General features: G+C 33.1%; 1 protein-coding gene across 3 annotated transcripts in view; it reads right to left on the reverse strand.

Moving 5' to 3' along the window:
• The window catches only part of TOGARAM1 (TOG array regulator of axonemal microtubules 1), an 81454-nt gene that overhangs the window by 48189 nt on the left and 20119 nt on the right, over positions 1-13146 (reverse strand). For all 3 annotated transcript variants that reach the window (XR_007950656.1, XM_051977704.1, XM_051977702.1), the window contains exon 2: positions 2786-2939. Coding sequence is in view for 2 of the 3 variants with exons in the window: in XM_051977704.1 (XP_051833664.1) it covers positions 2786-2939 (154 nt within the window). In the remaining variant the exon portion in view is untranslated. The remainder of the gene's footprint in view (positions 1-2785; positions 2940-13146) is intronic.

Below are 13146 nucleotides of genomic sequence, written 5' to 3' on the forward strand. Positions count from 1 at the left end.
TTCTGTTCATTTTACTCTCTATTAATTTGTACATTCTCATTTATATTCATTTTATACAGTGCAACAACAATAATAAATATGATGGTGATGAATTCGTTAAGGCAAAATAAAAGGATTACTGTGCAATAGTAAGGGTCTGATTGATACTGTAACAGATTTGTGGCCAATCCCATCTACACAATTGTGTGGTTTCCTTCAGGATTGAGTTGTTTTGTTTTTTAATTCAATAATATTTTATATTTCCAATTACATATAAAGATCGTTTTCAACTTCATTTTTGTAAGATTTTGAGTTGCAAATTTTTTCTCCTTTCCCCAAGACAGCAAATAATCTGATATAGATTATATATGAACAATCCTTTTAAATATGTTTTCATATTAGTCATTTTGTGAAAGAAAAATCAGAACAAAAAGGAAAAATCATGACAAAGAAAAAGCAAACAAAAAAAAAGTGAAAGTAGTATGCTTTGATCCATCTTCAGTCTCCATAGTTCTCTCTCTGGATGAAAATGACATTTTCCATCCCAAGTCTTGGAATTGTCTTGGATCAGTCCATTACTGAGAGAAAAGCCAACTCTATCATAGTTGATCATCACATAATCTTGGTGTAATTGTGTTCTCTTGGTTCTGCTTATTTCACTCAGCATCAATTCATGTGAGTTTTTCTGGGCTTTTCTGAAATCAGCCTGCTCGTTTTTTCTTATAGAACAATTCCTTTACATTTATATACCATAATTTATTCAGCCATTCTTAATTGATGGGCATCCACTCATTTTCTAATTAAAATTGGGATTAGAAAGGTTATAAAAAATGATAGGACAAGGGGCCAAGGAATTTGAGAGTGAAGAACATTGTATAGTTCAACTCGTTAAATATAAAAAAGTCAAAATGTATCTTTGCTACCCACTATATGTGTGTGACTCACCTGAGTCTTTTTCAGTCTTAAAATGAAGGGGTTGACATCAAATTCCAAAAATGATAATTATTTGGAGAATCTGTGGGAAAACAGGCATACTAATGTACTGTTAATAGAGCTAGGCATTGTACAGCCATTCCATAAAGAGCTTGGAATTATGGTGTCCAAAATATCACTGAACTATGACTTTGACCCAGTGATACCAATGCTAAGCCTATTCCCAAAACAGGATTTAAAATAAAGAAGCACCAAATATTTGTAATTGTTCTTTTTCTTTGAAATAGAAACTAAGAATGTGCCCATAAATTTTCTTTGACTTCCAGAGAGAGAAGTATGGAGACTGAAGATGGATCAAAGCATACTACTTTCACATTTTTTTGTTTGCTTTTCCTTTGTCATGATTTTTCCTTTTTGTTCTGATTTTTCTTTCACAAAATGACTAATATGAAAATATATTTAAAAGGATTGTTCAGATATAATCTATATCAGATTGTTTGCTGTCTTGGGGAAAGGAGAAAAAAATCTGCAACTCAAAATCTTACAAAAATGAAATTGAAAATGATCTTTATATATAATTGGAAATATAAAATATTATTGAATTAAAAAACAAAACCACCCAATCCTGAAGGAAACCACACAATTGTGTAGATGGGATTGGCCACAAAAATGTTACAGTATCAATCAGACCCTTACTATTGCACAATAATCCTTTTATTTTGCCTTAACTGATTTATCACCATCATATTTGCCTCAGTAACTGTTTTGAACCTTCTTTTTTCTAAGGCCTATCCACTCAGCAGAGATCTGTGCCTCATAAGTTCTTGGGGAAAACATAGTCCGTCAATTATCAACTTCCTTTATTTCCAAATTATCCAAATTCTACATCTCAAAACTCCTCATTCCCTGTTATCTCCTCTATTTCTTTACCAGTGATCTGGAACCCACTCCCTCCTGACTCCTCTGACAAAACCTTCACTTGACCCTATTATTTCCTCAAGCTGTCATTTAATATCTTTCCCCATTACCACAGCTAAATTCTAAAAAAATTTGTCTATATTCATTCTTTCCAATTTCTCCCCACTTTTCTATATATGGCATCTAATCTTACCTCCTCTTTAAAAATGTTTCCTTTAAAGATTATCAATTATTTTCTAATTGCTAAATCTGACTAGTCTTTCCTGAAGGCAGGAAGCACAGTTCATTTTTTCATTATTCACTCTTACAAAGTGAAAGATAGAAAGGCCCTAATAATACCACAGTATTAATAATAATAGTTCTTGAAGCAAATAATCATTTCCAATCATTTGTGCATGACTGAACAAACTATAAAATATAAATATAATCAAGTACTGTTTTAAACTGAGAAATGAATATTTAATACAGTTCCAAAAGTTTAATGCACTTAAGCAATAAGCACTGAATATAAAGAGATAAAATGAAAAAAGGGCCAAAGGGCCAAAGGACATCAAGGACATCAAGAGTTTTGTGACTTTGCCAATATAATTATCTGCTAGGAATGACTTAAGTTTTATGTCTATTTCCTATATTGATTTTGGACTTTTATCAAAGGTTAGCTAATGAAAAGATCTTTTTTCCCTCCTGTCAACAGCATCTTTTTATTTTAGCTGCATTAATTTTGTTTAAAAGGAAAAAATTTGCTAACTAAAAATTGCTTATTTTACTTCTTATGATGATTTATTTCATGTAATTCCCAGTTATGAAAGATAACATACTTTCTTCTAATTTTCTTGTGCTATCACCTTTTATAATTAGATTATGTAAGTAAATCCTTATTGAATTAATCAATCTCAGAGTACAAGAAAGATTTTCATTTATTTAAACATGTTCTCTATCTGCAATTGTTACTTACCAGCATATACAAGAGGTGGCTCTGGGTTAAAATCCAAGCTATTCTGAAATAAATTCCTTGACACTCTTTTTCTGCTAAAACATAAATCATCATTGACTGGCATTCCTTGAGAGAGCCTTAATTTTGGAGTTGGGATGAAATCATATGCAGAGAACTATAAAGAACAGAAGAATAAATTAGGTCAAGATAGCTTTAGCTTAACTATAACATAACATAGTACACAATAGCAGCATTTATATATTATTTCAAGTTTAATAAATACTAGACTATTACCTCAATTGATCTGACAAAAAACCTGGAAGTTACAGTCATTTGTCCAAGGTCACACAACTATAACTGTTATGAGTAGAATTCCATTCAAACTTCATCATTTTCCATCTGGCTACTTCCTTGGATTTTATGATCTCTACAAGATGAAACCAACTCTGAAACATGCCTCCTCAGCAGTCTTTGCTGTTGGGGTCTCTCCCTCTGGTTGAAGAGGGCGAGGAATCAATATCTGAGAGCTTCTCCCAGATCCTCAGTTTGAGGAAGTTACCCAGAGAATTCACATCATCATGTCCCATCACTCCTGGACTTCATGAGCTCTAGAAACTTATCAACTTCTGAGCTGAAATCAGCTCAAAAACTCATTTTCTGAAGTCACTTTAGATCCCTGCCTTAAGACATTATCATGCTTGTGCTTAGCAACATATCTTTTTCAGTTTCTTTTTATATGTAGCATTCCTCTTTTAGATAGTAAGCCCCAAAAGAAGAGGGATTGTTTTAGGACTTTATGTCATCAGGGCTTAACATTGTGGCTGGTACATAGTTGTTTACTTGTTTCAGTCATGTCTGATTCTTCCCAACCCTATTTGGGATGTTCTTGGCAAGGACATTGGAGTTCTTTGCCATTTCCTTCTCTGGCTCATTTTACAAAAACTGAGGCAAAGTGTTAAGTGACTTGCCCAGGGTCACAGAGCTAATAAGTGTCTGAGGTCACATTTGAACTCAAGAAGATGAATACGCCTAACATTCTAGTCACTGCAACATCTAACTGCCAGCTGGTACATATTAAGTGTTTAACAAATTTCTAGGGGCAGCTAATTGGTGCAGCGGATAGAGTAACAGCCCTGAAGTCAAGAGGACCCAAGTTCAAAATGGGCCTCAGACACTTGATACTTCTTAGCTGTGTGACCCTGGGCAAGTCACAACTCCAATTGTCTCAGCAAAAAAGCCCCAAACAACAAAAAACCAAAACCAAATGTCTATTGCCTCTAACTCTGACCTAAGTCTGAGTCTAAATCTAGTGATCTTTGCATTATAGCAAGATCCTTCATTTATAATAGGAGGCAAAACTTTTTTAAAATGTAAAATGTAAAATTATTTTTAAAAACACACAATAATAAAGTTACATGCATATATAATATGGTACTCTGGAAAAAAATTTCCTAACTGCCTTGGCCATTTTACTCAAACATGTTTCTAGCTCTAAGTTTCCTCATTTCTTTGCTCACAGGATTAGAATGATGAAATTACAAATTTCATATTAATCCAAGCAAAAAGAACACACCTCAGGAAAATTGTAATAAAATTTTAAAGTTATAGTTATGTAAAAATGGTCTCCAAAATTCTTTGATCATCTATTCCTATCAGAAGAGACATCCCCAATACATGCTATTTACTTATAAACTATATACATATCCTCCTATACTAAGATTATGTATAGTATAAAACATACATAAAATAAACATTTTAAAGGATAAAATAAATTTTAAAATAATTTCATTTTACTTATTAATAGTAAAAAAAACCTTTTGTTCTTGCTATTAATATTTTTAAATGAAACCAATGTTGAGAGATTTATTTATTGAGATTAGCAAATAGCTCTAAGTTAATGTCAGTTTCATAAAGAATAGGAGTTTTTTAGTTAAACTTTGAGCCCCACTTTGAGCAGTCATTTAATGTACTTTTATTTTGATGTGACAGAATGAAAAAAAGAGCTAGTGAGAAATAAATAAAATTTAAAAAGTCTCATTCTCAAGATTTACGACTACAATGTGATAATAAATTATGACAAAACTGTATCAAGTGTGACAACAGCCTAAACTGAATTTTAGACATTGATAGTTCAGTTTGCATTCAATATTATTATTTTCAAATAATGGGAATATAAACCTTTGTAATTATTGGAGTAAACAGCACACTGAAATAATATGTAAGTGTTATGCCCACATTCCTGATCAATCTGAATACTTCCATAATTTGGCAAAGATATTAGTAAATCTAAGTACACACGTTGGAGCTTACATATTGGGTGGGATTTTTACATCTTTATCAAATTCTTTTTGATGTATTGTTTCTTTTTTAGGTCCCATTGCTCTCTATTATTTATAGAATGACCCTGTATTCCTTGAAATTTCTACATTAATGGTAATTCTATAAAGCTGCTTGATTACTACCATGAATCAAATTATCAAAATATTTTCCCCACAACACAGGAAAGGAGTACATAATATCTTTCCTATAATTCTTAGAGAAATTTTTAACTTTAAATACTTTTCTAGAGATCTTGGGTATCTTGCTAGTTGTCAACTCAGACCTTACCTGTGCTCATTTAACCCGTATTGGGGAGATAAAGAAAGGCAGAAATAGTCCCTACTCTCAAGGACCTTCCAAAGAAATGACTTGATCTAATTATCCTATTTCTTACTGAACTGTTCACACCATCAAAAAAGCAAGGGGTGAGGGGAAATGAGTAATTATTCATTATTGTAATTTCTGATTCTGAATTATCAAACCATTGCATAATCCCAGGATAATTTAAAGGATACTTAATTCTGCCTTAAATAATTATTTGCCCCATACTATTGCTCAAACAAATGATATACTTCAAAGTCTCTTACTATTTCAATAAAAATGCTCTATAATCCTATCTGTCAAGCATATAGAGTATTCTAAAAGTCTTAGTACAGTTTTAAGTTTTAGTAGCTTAAAACTACACTAAGACTCGGCATATGCTACATAATACTGGGAAATTGACTGAAATAATGGAACAGCAGATAACTTTTACATTTTTATGTATTATTAGTTTTTCAATCTAGATAAGATACTAATGTTTCTTACTGAAAACTTCCATTCTCTCACCAAGTACTACTAACCATTAGCATTTTAATCATTAGAGCTTTTCCTACCTTGGAAGATGTCATTTTTAAAAGGCTTGCCTTTCTAAAGCTTAAAATTGAAATAGAAAGGCAAAGTAATCATGGAAGCCTCATTCTTCTAAAGAAGGGGGAAAAAAAAACAATACAAACCTTCCAGCCTCACAGATATGAATCTACTTTAGCTAGGTTAAGCCCCTATCATTTCTCTGTAAATTCTTAAAATGTATTTTAACTTCATGCTTATTGCTTTGTATTATTGCTATTTACTTGGAAAATGAAATATATGTAATTATGAATGTAAGATGAAATTTAAATGCATTTTAAAATATTTTGAATGGATTCTGTAGATATGAAAGATGGTTACCTTCAAATCTGTGTTATGTATTCTCCTAAAACTACACTATAATCTTCATATGGTTTTTGTTAATTTGATTATTAATATGGCCAATTATATTGATAGTTTTCTTAATATTGAACCAGCCCTGTATTCCTGGTATAAATCCTACTTACACTATAATCTTAATGTAATGTTATTAATGCAAAGGCAAAACAACTAATTTAAGTGTCAGTAATGGTAATTAGTGAGTTGGAATCTCTTGAGATTTGACTTATTACCTATAATCTCTCTTAGATTCAAGAAAAAGCACTAATGGTAATGAATCAGTACAGCCCATCATTTTATGAGGAAATTTTAGTTAGCTGAGCAATACACCTAATTTTTAAAACCAGTACTGGATAGATCTACAGGTTTTCTGGGGAAAGTTGGGGAAAATGGTCCTATCAAGGCAGTGATTAGCTTTCTCCAACCATTCTCAATCACCAGTTGCCTACTGAATATTTCAAAGTAAATGTCCTGGAGACATCTCAGTATGTCTAAAATTGAACTCATTTTTTTCACTTAGTTTGACTATTTCTCTTAAAGAGATCACTACTTTTTCCGGGGCAGCCAGGTGATAAGGTGATAGACTGGTGGACCTGGAGTCAGGAAGACTCATCTTCTTGAATTCAAATCTTGCAAGACACTCATTTGTAAAATGAGATGGAGAAGGAAATGGCACACCATTTCAATTCCTTCTCACGAAACTGCTCCCCAAAAAGGGGTCATAAAAGATGGATCTGACTGAAAAATGAGTGAACAAAAAATTGTATGCAAGTTTTTAAAAAAATACATAATGGATACCAAACTCTTATAAGGGAATTTTTGATACAAAGTTATTTTTTCTCCCCCATTCAAAAGTTTTCCTTCTTATTTTAAATATATTAATTGTATCTGTGCAGAAGTTTTTCAGTTTGATGTAACCAAAGTCATCAATTTTATCTTTGATAATTACTTATCTTTTGTGGTTAAGAATATACCTCCTATATATAACTGTGATAGTTATATGATATACATCTCTAATTTTGTAAAAATATGATCTTCAATGTTAATGTCATATCATTGTTTAGAATTGTCAAATACAGAATAAAATGTTGGCAAAAGCCTAGTTTCTGCCAGACTGTTTTCTAGTCATGTGGAATGATGTATTAAACTCTTTAACTCAATTTGACTACTCAGAAGCGTTTCTAGATGCAACAGAAAGTTTAAATTCAGTTTTTGCAGGAGAGCTAACAACCTATCTGAACAATTCAGAATAGAGTAGGTGTGTGTTGAGGGCAGAAGGATAACTATGTAACACCAAGATGGAAGTACACTGCCCCCTTCCTGTTGGTTTTTAAATTCATTGAATGAACTGGAAAGGAAGCAGCTGTTGACCAATGATCAGTAGCCCTGTCTGCTTCCTGTAGGTCATGTGACTCCTTGAGGCTCAGGCTTAGAGTTTGACTTTTCTGCTCTAGAGTCTTCTGAGAGAGTTGAGTTCCTGAACCTCAGGATTAAGGTATGTTCTACTTTTGAGAAATATTCATTTATTTCATTCATAATTTTCCCAGCAGTTTTTATAAGTTTTCTTTCCTAAGTAATTCATTGGGTTCACAGAACCCTGGGTTAGAGTAACACTATTTCAGCTTCTCCCTTAATCTACTCTGTTGCATCAATTTACCTCTTTATTGCTGCTTTATAATATACTCTGAGGCCTGGAAATGCTATTAACCTTTTGTCTTTATCCCTTTTCATCATTTTCCTTAGTATCTTGCTTTTGCTATATGACTTTTATCATGTTATCAAGTTGTACAAATTGTTCCCTTGGGCAAATTGGCAAATTGATTGGTATAGAATTAAAAATGCAAATTAAAATTAGTAGTATTATCGTTTTTATTACATTAGTACAACCTAGTCATATTCCTCCATTGGCTTTTAGGTACGTTGGTACCAGTGGACCTTGCAGTTCTAGGTACCAACGTACCTAGAAGCCAATGGAGGAATATGACTTTTGGTGATCTTAAAAAGGCTATCTTTCAATCTCTGCATTTGTGGAAATTACTGACAGTAGCATAGTCACTTCTGTAGAAGCACTCCTGACTGAGACATTATCACTCAATTTGTTTTCCACTGATAACAGAACAGCTCAAGATATTCACTTTGCTTCTCAGAGTCAGGACTATGCCATAGTCAATCTACATCTTGGTGCATTTGCATTAATCAATACAAACTTACAGAGATGACTTCCATATTATCCAAGGCCTTCTTTCCTCTCAGCACCATGGAACAAGTTAAGAAATGAGTTGGAGTTTATCCCCATTCCCTTACTTGGACATCTATCTCATCATGGGTACACAATTTCATTCTAGTCTTAATCTACAATCTCTTCCTATTGCTAATCTTTATAACCATTATTATTTTAGCCTTTTTTCTAGTCCTAAAGATCTACAAATGTTTAATCAGGGTGCTAGCAACTCCATCCATGTGTTCCCTTAATTCTTGTCATAAATAAATCTTGTTATAAAAATTATATATATGTAAAATTCTGGCTGTAAATCTGAAAAGCTGTTAGAGATGACCATAATTTAGTGAAACTTTTAAAACTTCAAGAGGGAGAGGAGAAGTTGGTTGGTTGTTGTCCTTTATTCTTGAAAAAGACCAAAATTATATCAGTATGTTGGAGTCAAGTTACAATATGTCCAACTGTGGCTGATCAGACTAATAACAAGGAGGTGGAGAGAAGGGCTTTTTATTAACAAGAATAACCTAAGGATTAGCCTGCAGTCTAGGCACAAGTACACGTATTTCCTCAAGATGACCATGACCCATCACTTGTTCCTACAACAGATTAAAGATATTTCTCTTCTTATACCTGATCTTAAACAGAAAAAAAACATTTTGTCCTCCTTTACTTGCAAGGCCAGCAGTTTGTACTGTTCTACTTTCAAGACCAGTCCCAGACAGAAACAAGTTGCTCTGCTCCATTTGCAAGACTTACTAGTGACAAAAACAAGTGTGTTTTTTTCCCCTTAAAGAGTATAAAAGTCTTCTATATGCCAAGATAGTGGGGGGAGGGTGGGGATATTGTCAGAAATTCTTTCCTCTTCTGCGGCTGTTTGTTCCTAAAGAGTTTCTTGTTTACCTGTACTCTAAATTGCAAGTACCCACAATTGGACTGATAAGTAAAGAAAACTGGTGAAAGGGAAGTGAGAGGGAAAGAAGGTAGCAGTGAAATTTCTGAACCTAAGAAAAGAAAATGGGTGAAGCAGTTAGGTTATTAAAAGTTGATTATTGGCTGGAAAGATTAATTCAGGTCCTTTGGGAGGTGTAAATAACTCGAGGCAGTTGGTTGTTTTGGGGTTTTTTTAAAGCTAAAAATTTCAATCCATATGGAAAGCTAATAACTCCTCTATGGGGTGGAAAAGTAGGAGGAAGAGAATTTGAAACTCAAATTAATCAACAAGCTTTTATTGGGGGCCAAACTATACTAGAAGGTATGAATATAAATACAAAGAAAGGAAATAATCTCTACTCTCAAAGATCTTACATTCTAAGAAAGATAAATACTATGTAAGCTAGAGACAACAAAAAGAATTGTTTTTAAGCAATATCAAAGAAAAAAAAGGTACCAAGATTGACAAATACCAAAACTGATAAGCCCAGTCTGATAGATAGGACAAAGATAACTGACAACTGAAAGACAGCTTAATTCGGATTTTGCTTTGATTTTCTCAGTTAAGGAAAAGGACCTTTGCGTTGGAAATTACAGAATTACAAAAAAAAGACTGTCACAGAGATTATGCCCAAGAAAGCAAAGGAAATGTAAAAGAGTACCTTTGATGCATTCAGGTAACCAGGCCTAAAGAAACTATGGATCTGAAAAGTGTAGTCAGATGCTACTGTTAGACACTCAATCTCTGAAGGACGATGGAGAATAGCAAAAGGCTCCATTATGACTACAGAAGGGAAAGTGTTGTCCTAATGTTGAAAAGAGAGAAGAAAGTAGAGTCTGCAAGCTATATGCCAAAATGTTTGATTTTGAATCCTGAAAAAAATTCTAGAACAGATTTCTATTAAAAAGATGACTGGTGAACATCCATAAAGGAGAACAGTGATTTCAAAGAATCATTATGGCTTCATCTAAAGTAGGTTATATGAGGCAAATCTTTTTTTTCCCCTTAATCCCTTTTTTTGGGGGGAGGGGAAGAAGAGAAGGAGCTGCGTTATTAAGCCAGTAGATAAGGAAATTGTGTAGTTTCTAGCAAACATTTTAAATCCTATATTATTTTTGCAGAAAAGATGGAATCATTTACCCAAAGCAATAATATAGTTGAGTTGAGTTAGATTCAGACAATTAGAATCAGAACTGGTGGGGAGGATCAAAGAGCAAGTGAAAGCAAGTATTCAGAAGACGGTCCCACAGGTCTTTTAGTTCAGAGGTTTTTAATTTGGGGTGCATGAAACTTTTTCATTATGTAATTTGAAGTTGTATTCCAATATAATAGGCAGCACTGGTAATCTTACATATTTTCTTTAATGATTTAAAGACATTTCTGAGCAGTAGTCCACGATAAAACAAAAATAAAAAAACTTCATTCAACTCCAAAGTCCACGACACAAAAAAGACTGAATTACTAATATAGGCCTATATTATTTTAACATTTTAATCAATGCTTCTGAAACATAAATGGCAAACTCATAAAATTTTGCATGACAGTTAAGACAGCTAAACAAACTGGATGAAAAAGTCAGATCTAAATAAAATCTTGATTAGCTAAAACACTGGGCTGAACAATGCAATGGGGATAAGTATAAAATCTTGCTTGTGGGTACTCCCCTCCAGAAAACCAAAATTAAATCTTTACATGAACAGGACAAGAGAAACCTAGACAGCATTATCAGGCAGAAAACAGTTTGAATTCATGTTTCAATCAGTGATAATAAGACTGACTTTTAATAAACTCAATTAAATCTTATTTTCAGAGGTTAAACTGTCACTTTTAAAAATAGCCATATCTAACAGTTCCAAGACCTTGGAACAGAATTCTCATACCCTCTCGCAAAAAACAACTCAAGAACCAAATATATCAGCCATACTTGTAACTAAGATGATACTTCATTACCAATGAATGGAAAGACAAGAAAAGTAAGAAAGGCTAAAATTCTCTGCAAGAGATAAAAATGGTGGTAGTAGGGAGAAAAAAAGTTAGAAGCAACAGACTGAATTGTACACGGCTTTGAGTGTACTCTATACCCTTTAGTGATCTGAAAATAGTAACTATTCAGGAGTAAGTATAAAGGATCTTTTGGCTGTCTACTCCTTGTATCATCAGGTATTCCCATTAAGATTATTTCAAACAATGACTATGTTTAAAAACTTGGGAAATAACATTAAGAGAGGCAGAAAAATATGTAAATGAGAACACTGGATTGATATTGAGGCAGCAGTAACAACACAACTTTTTTTTTTTTTTTAAGCTCTGAGCTCCCAGACTGAGATGTGATTCTGACTTTCCAGGTTTCAAAACCATGCTTCAGTTGTTTTTACCTCAATCCTGGAACTTCATTTACTGTCAGAAGCCTCTTCACCCTGGAACATTTAAACACTACTGTTTATTGGAATCTGGAATATTATTCTACCAGAGTGAGCTCTTCTGATGATAAATTCCTCCTGGGGTTTTCTTTTTATGGAAGTGTTGAAATTTAGAAGGGACTCCAAAAGGTTCAGAGTCATAGATTGGTGTCATGAGGTGTCTCAAAAAAATTTGCAGGCTTGAACCCATCTCCAAGTCAAGGGGCAAAGAAAGTTTATTGCAATTGTAATGCCAATTGAAGTGGGCTAAGTTCCAAAAGAATTTAGCAAAAGGACCAAGAGAAAGGAGACAAATTTATCCAGTTCATGTCATGTTCATCAGGCTAATTTTATGGCTGAGAGTTAGAACTGAGAAGTAATCTCAGGAATTTGGTTATCACTGACCATCAGATTATCTATCTGGTAGTAATATCTGTAGGACTATTTAAGGCCAGAAGACTTTAGAATCATTGACAAATTGTTAGAATAATAGATCATTGACAAATTGTTAGAATAATAGCACTTTTAAAGTTGGAGGGCCTCAGGATCCCTTATATATCTTCCCTAAAGACTAAGGGAAGAAATATTATATTTCTAGGCCAGAAGATTTTTACAATCATTGACAGATTGTTAGAACAACAGCACTCTTAAGACCTAGCAGCTACTATACTGAAGGAATGTCAATCTTGATACTATATTCCCCAGGGCAAAAGAGCTGAAGTTACAAGCAAAGATAACTCACCCAATAAAGTTAAGTATAATTCTGAATAAAAAGAAAAATGGACATTTATTGAATTGAAAGACTCTCCAATTTTAATGACAAAATTCCAAGAACTTAAGGGAAAATTCAAAACATAACATCCAGGAGAAATATAAATATGAAAGACCAAATTTATAAGAGACTCAATCAGTTAAAATTGCTTATTTCATATATATATAAATGTTAATAGTACTCGTAAAATTGTCATTATTATTTGAGTAGTTTGAAAGAAGGCCTGTGTTGAGATGAGTATGATGAATTGTATAGGTAAGCGATAAAAAACAATAATTATCTTGGCATAAAAGGAAAAATTGATACAGTAGATGCTAGAAGGAGGAAGAGCCTGTTGTATCTAACTCTCATTGGGAATGGATTAAAATGTGTTTATGTGTATACACATATATTCACACATGTATCTGTGTATGTGTAAGAGTGTGTGTGTGTGTGTGTGTGTGTGTGTGTGTATGTCTTCTAAATTCAGAATGAAATAAGAGGGCAAGGGGAGAAGGATGGGAAGAAGATAAAGGA

This window comes from Antechinus flavipes, chromosome 2, assembly GCF_016432865.1.
Source record: "Antechinus flavipes isolate AdamAnt ecotype Samford, QLD, Australia chromosome 2, AdamAnt_v2, whole genome shotgun sequence".
NCBI classification, from domain to species: Eukaryota; Metazoa; Chordata; class Mammalia; order Dasyuromorphia; family Dasyuridae; genus Antechinus; species Antechinus flavipes.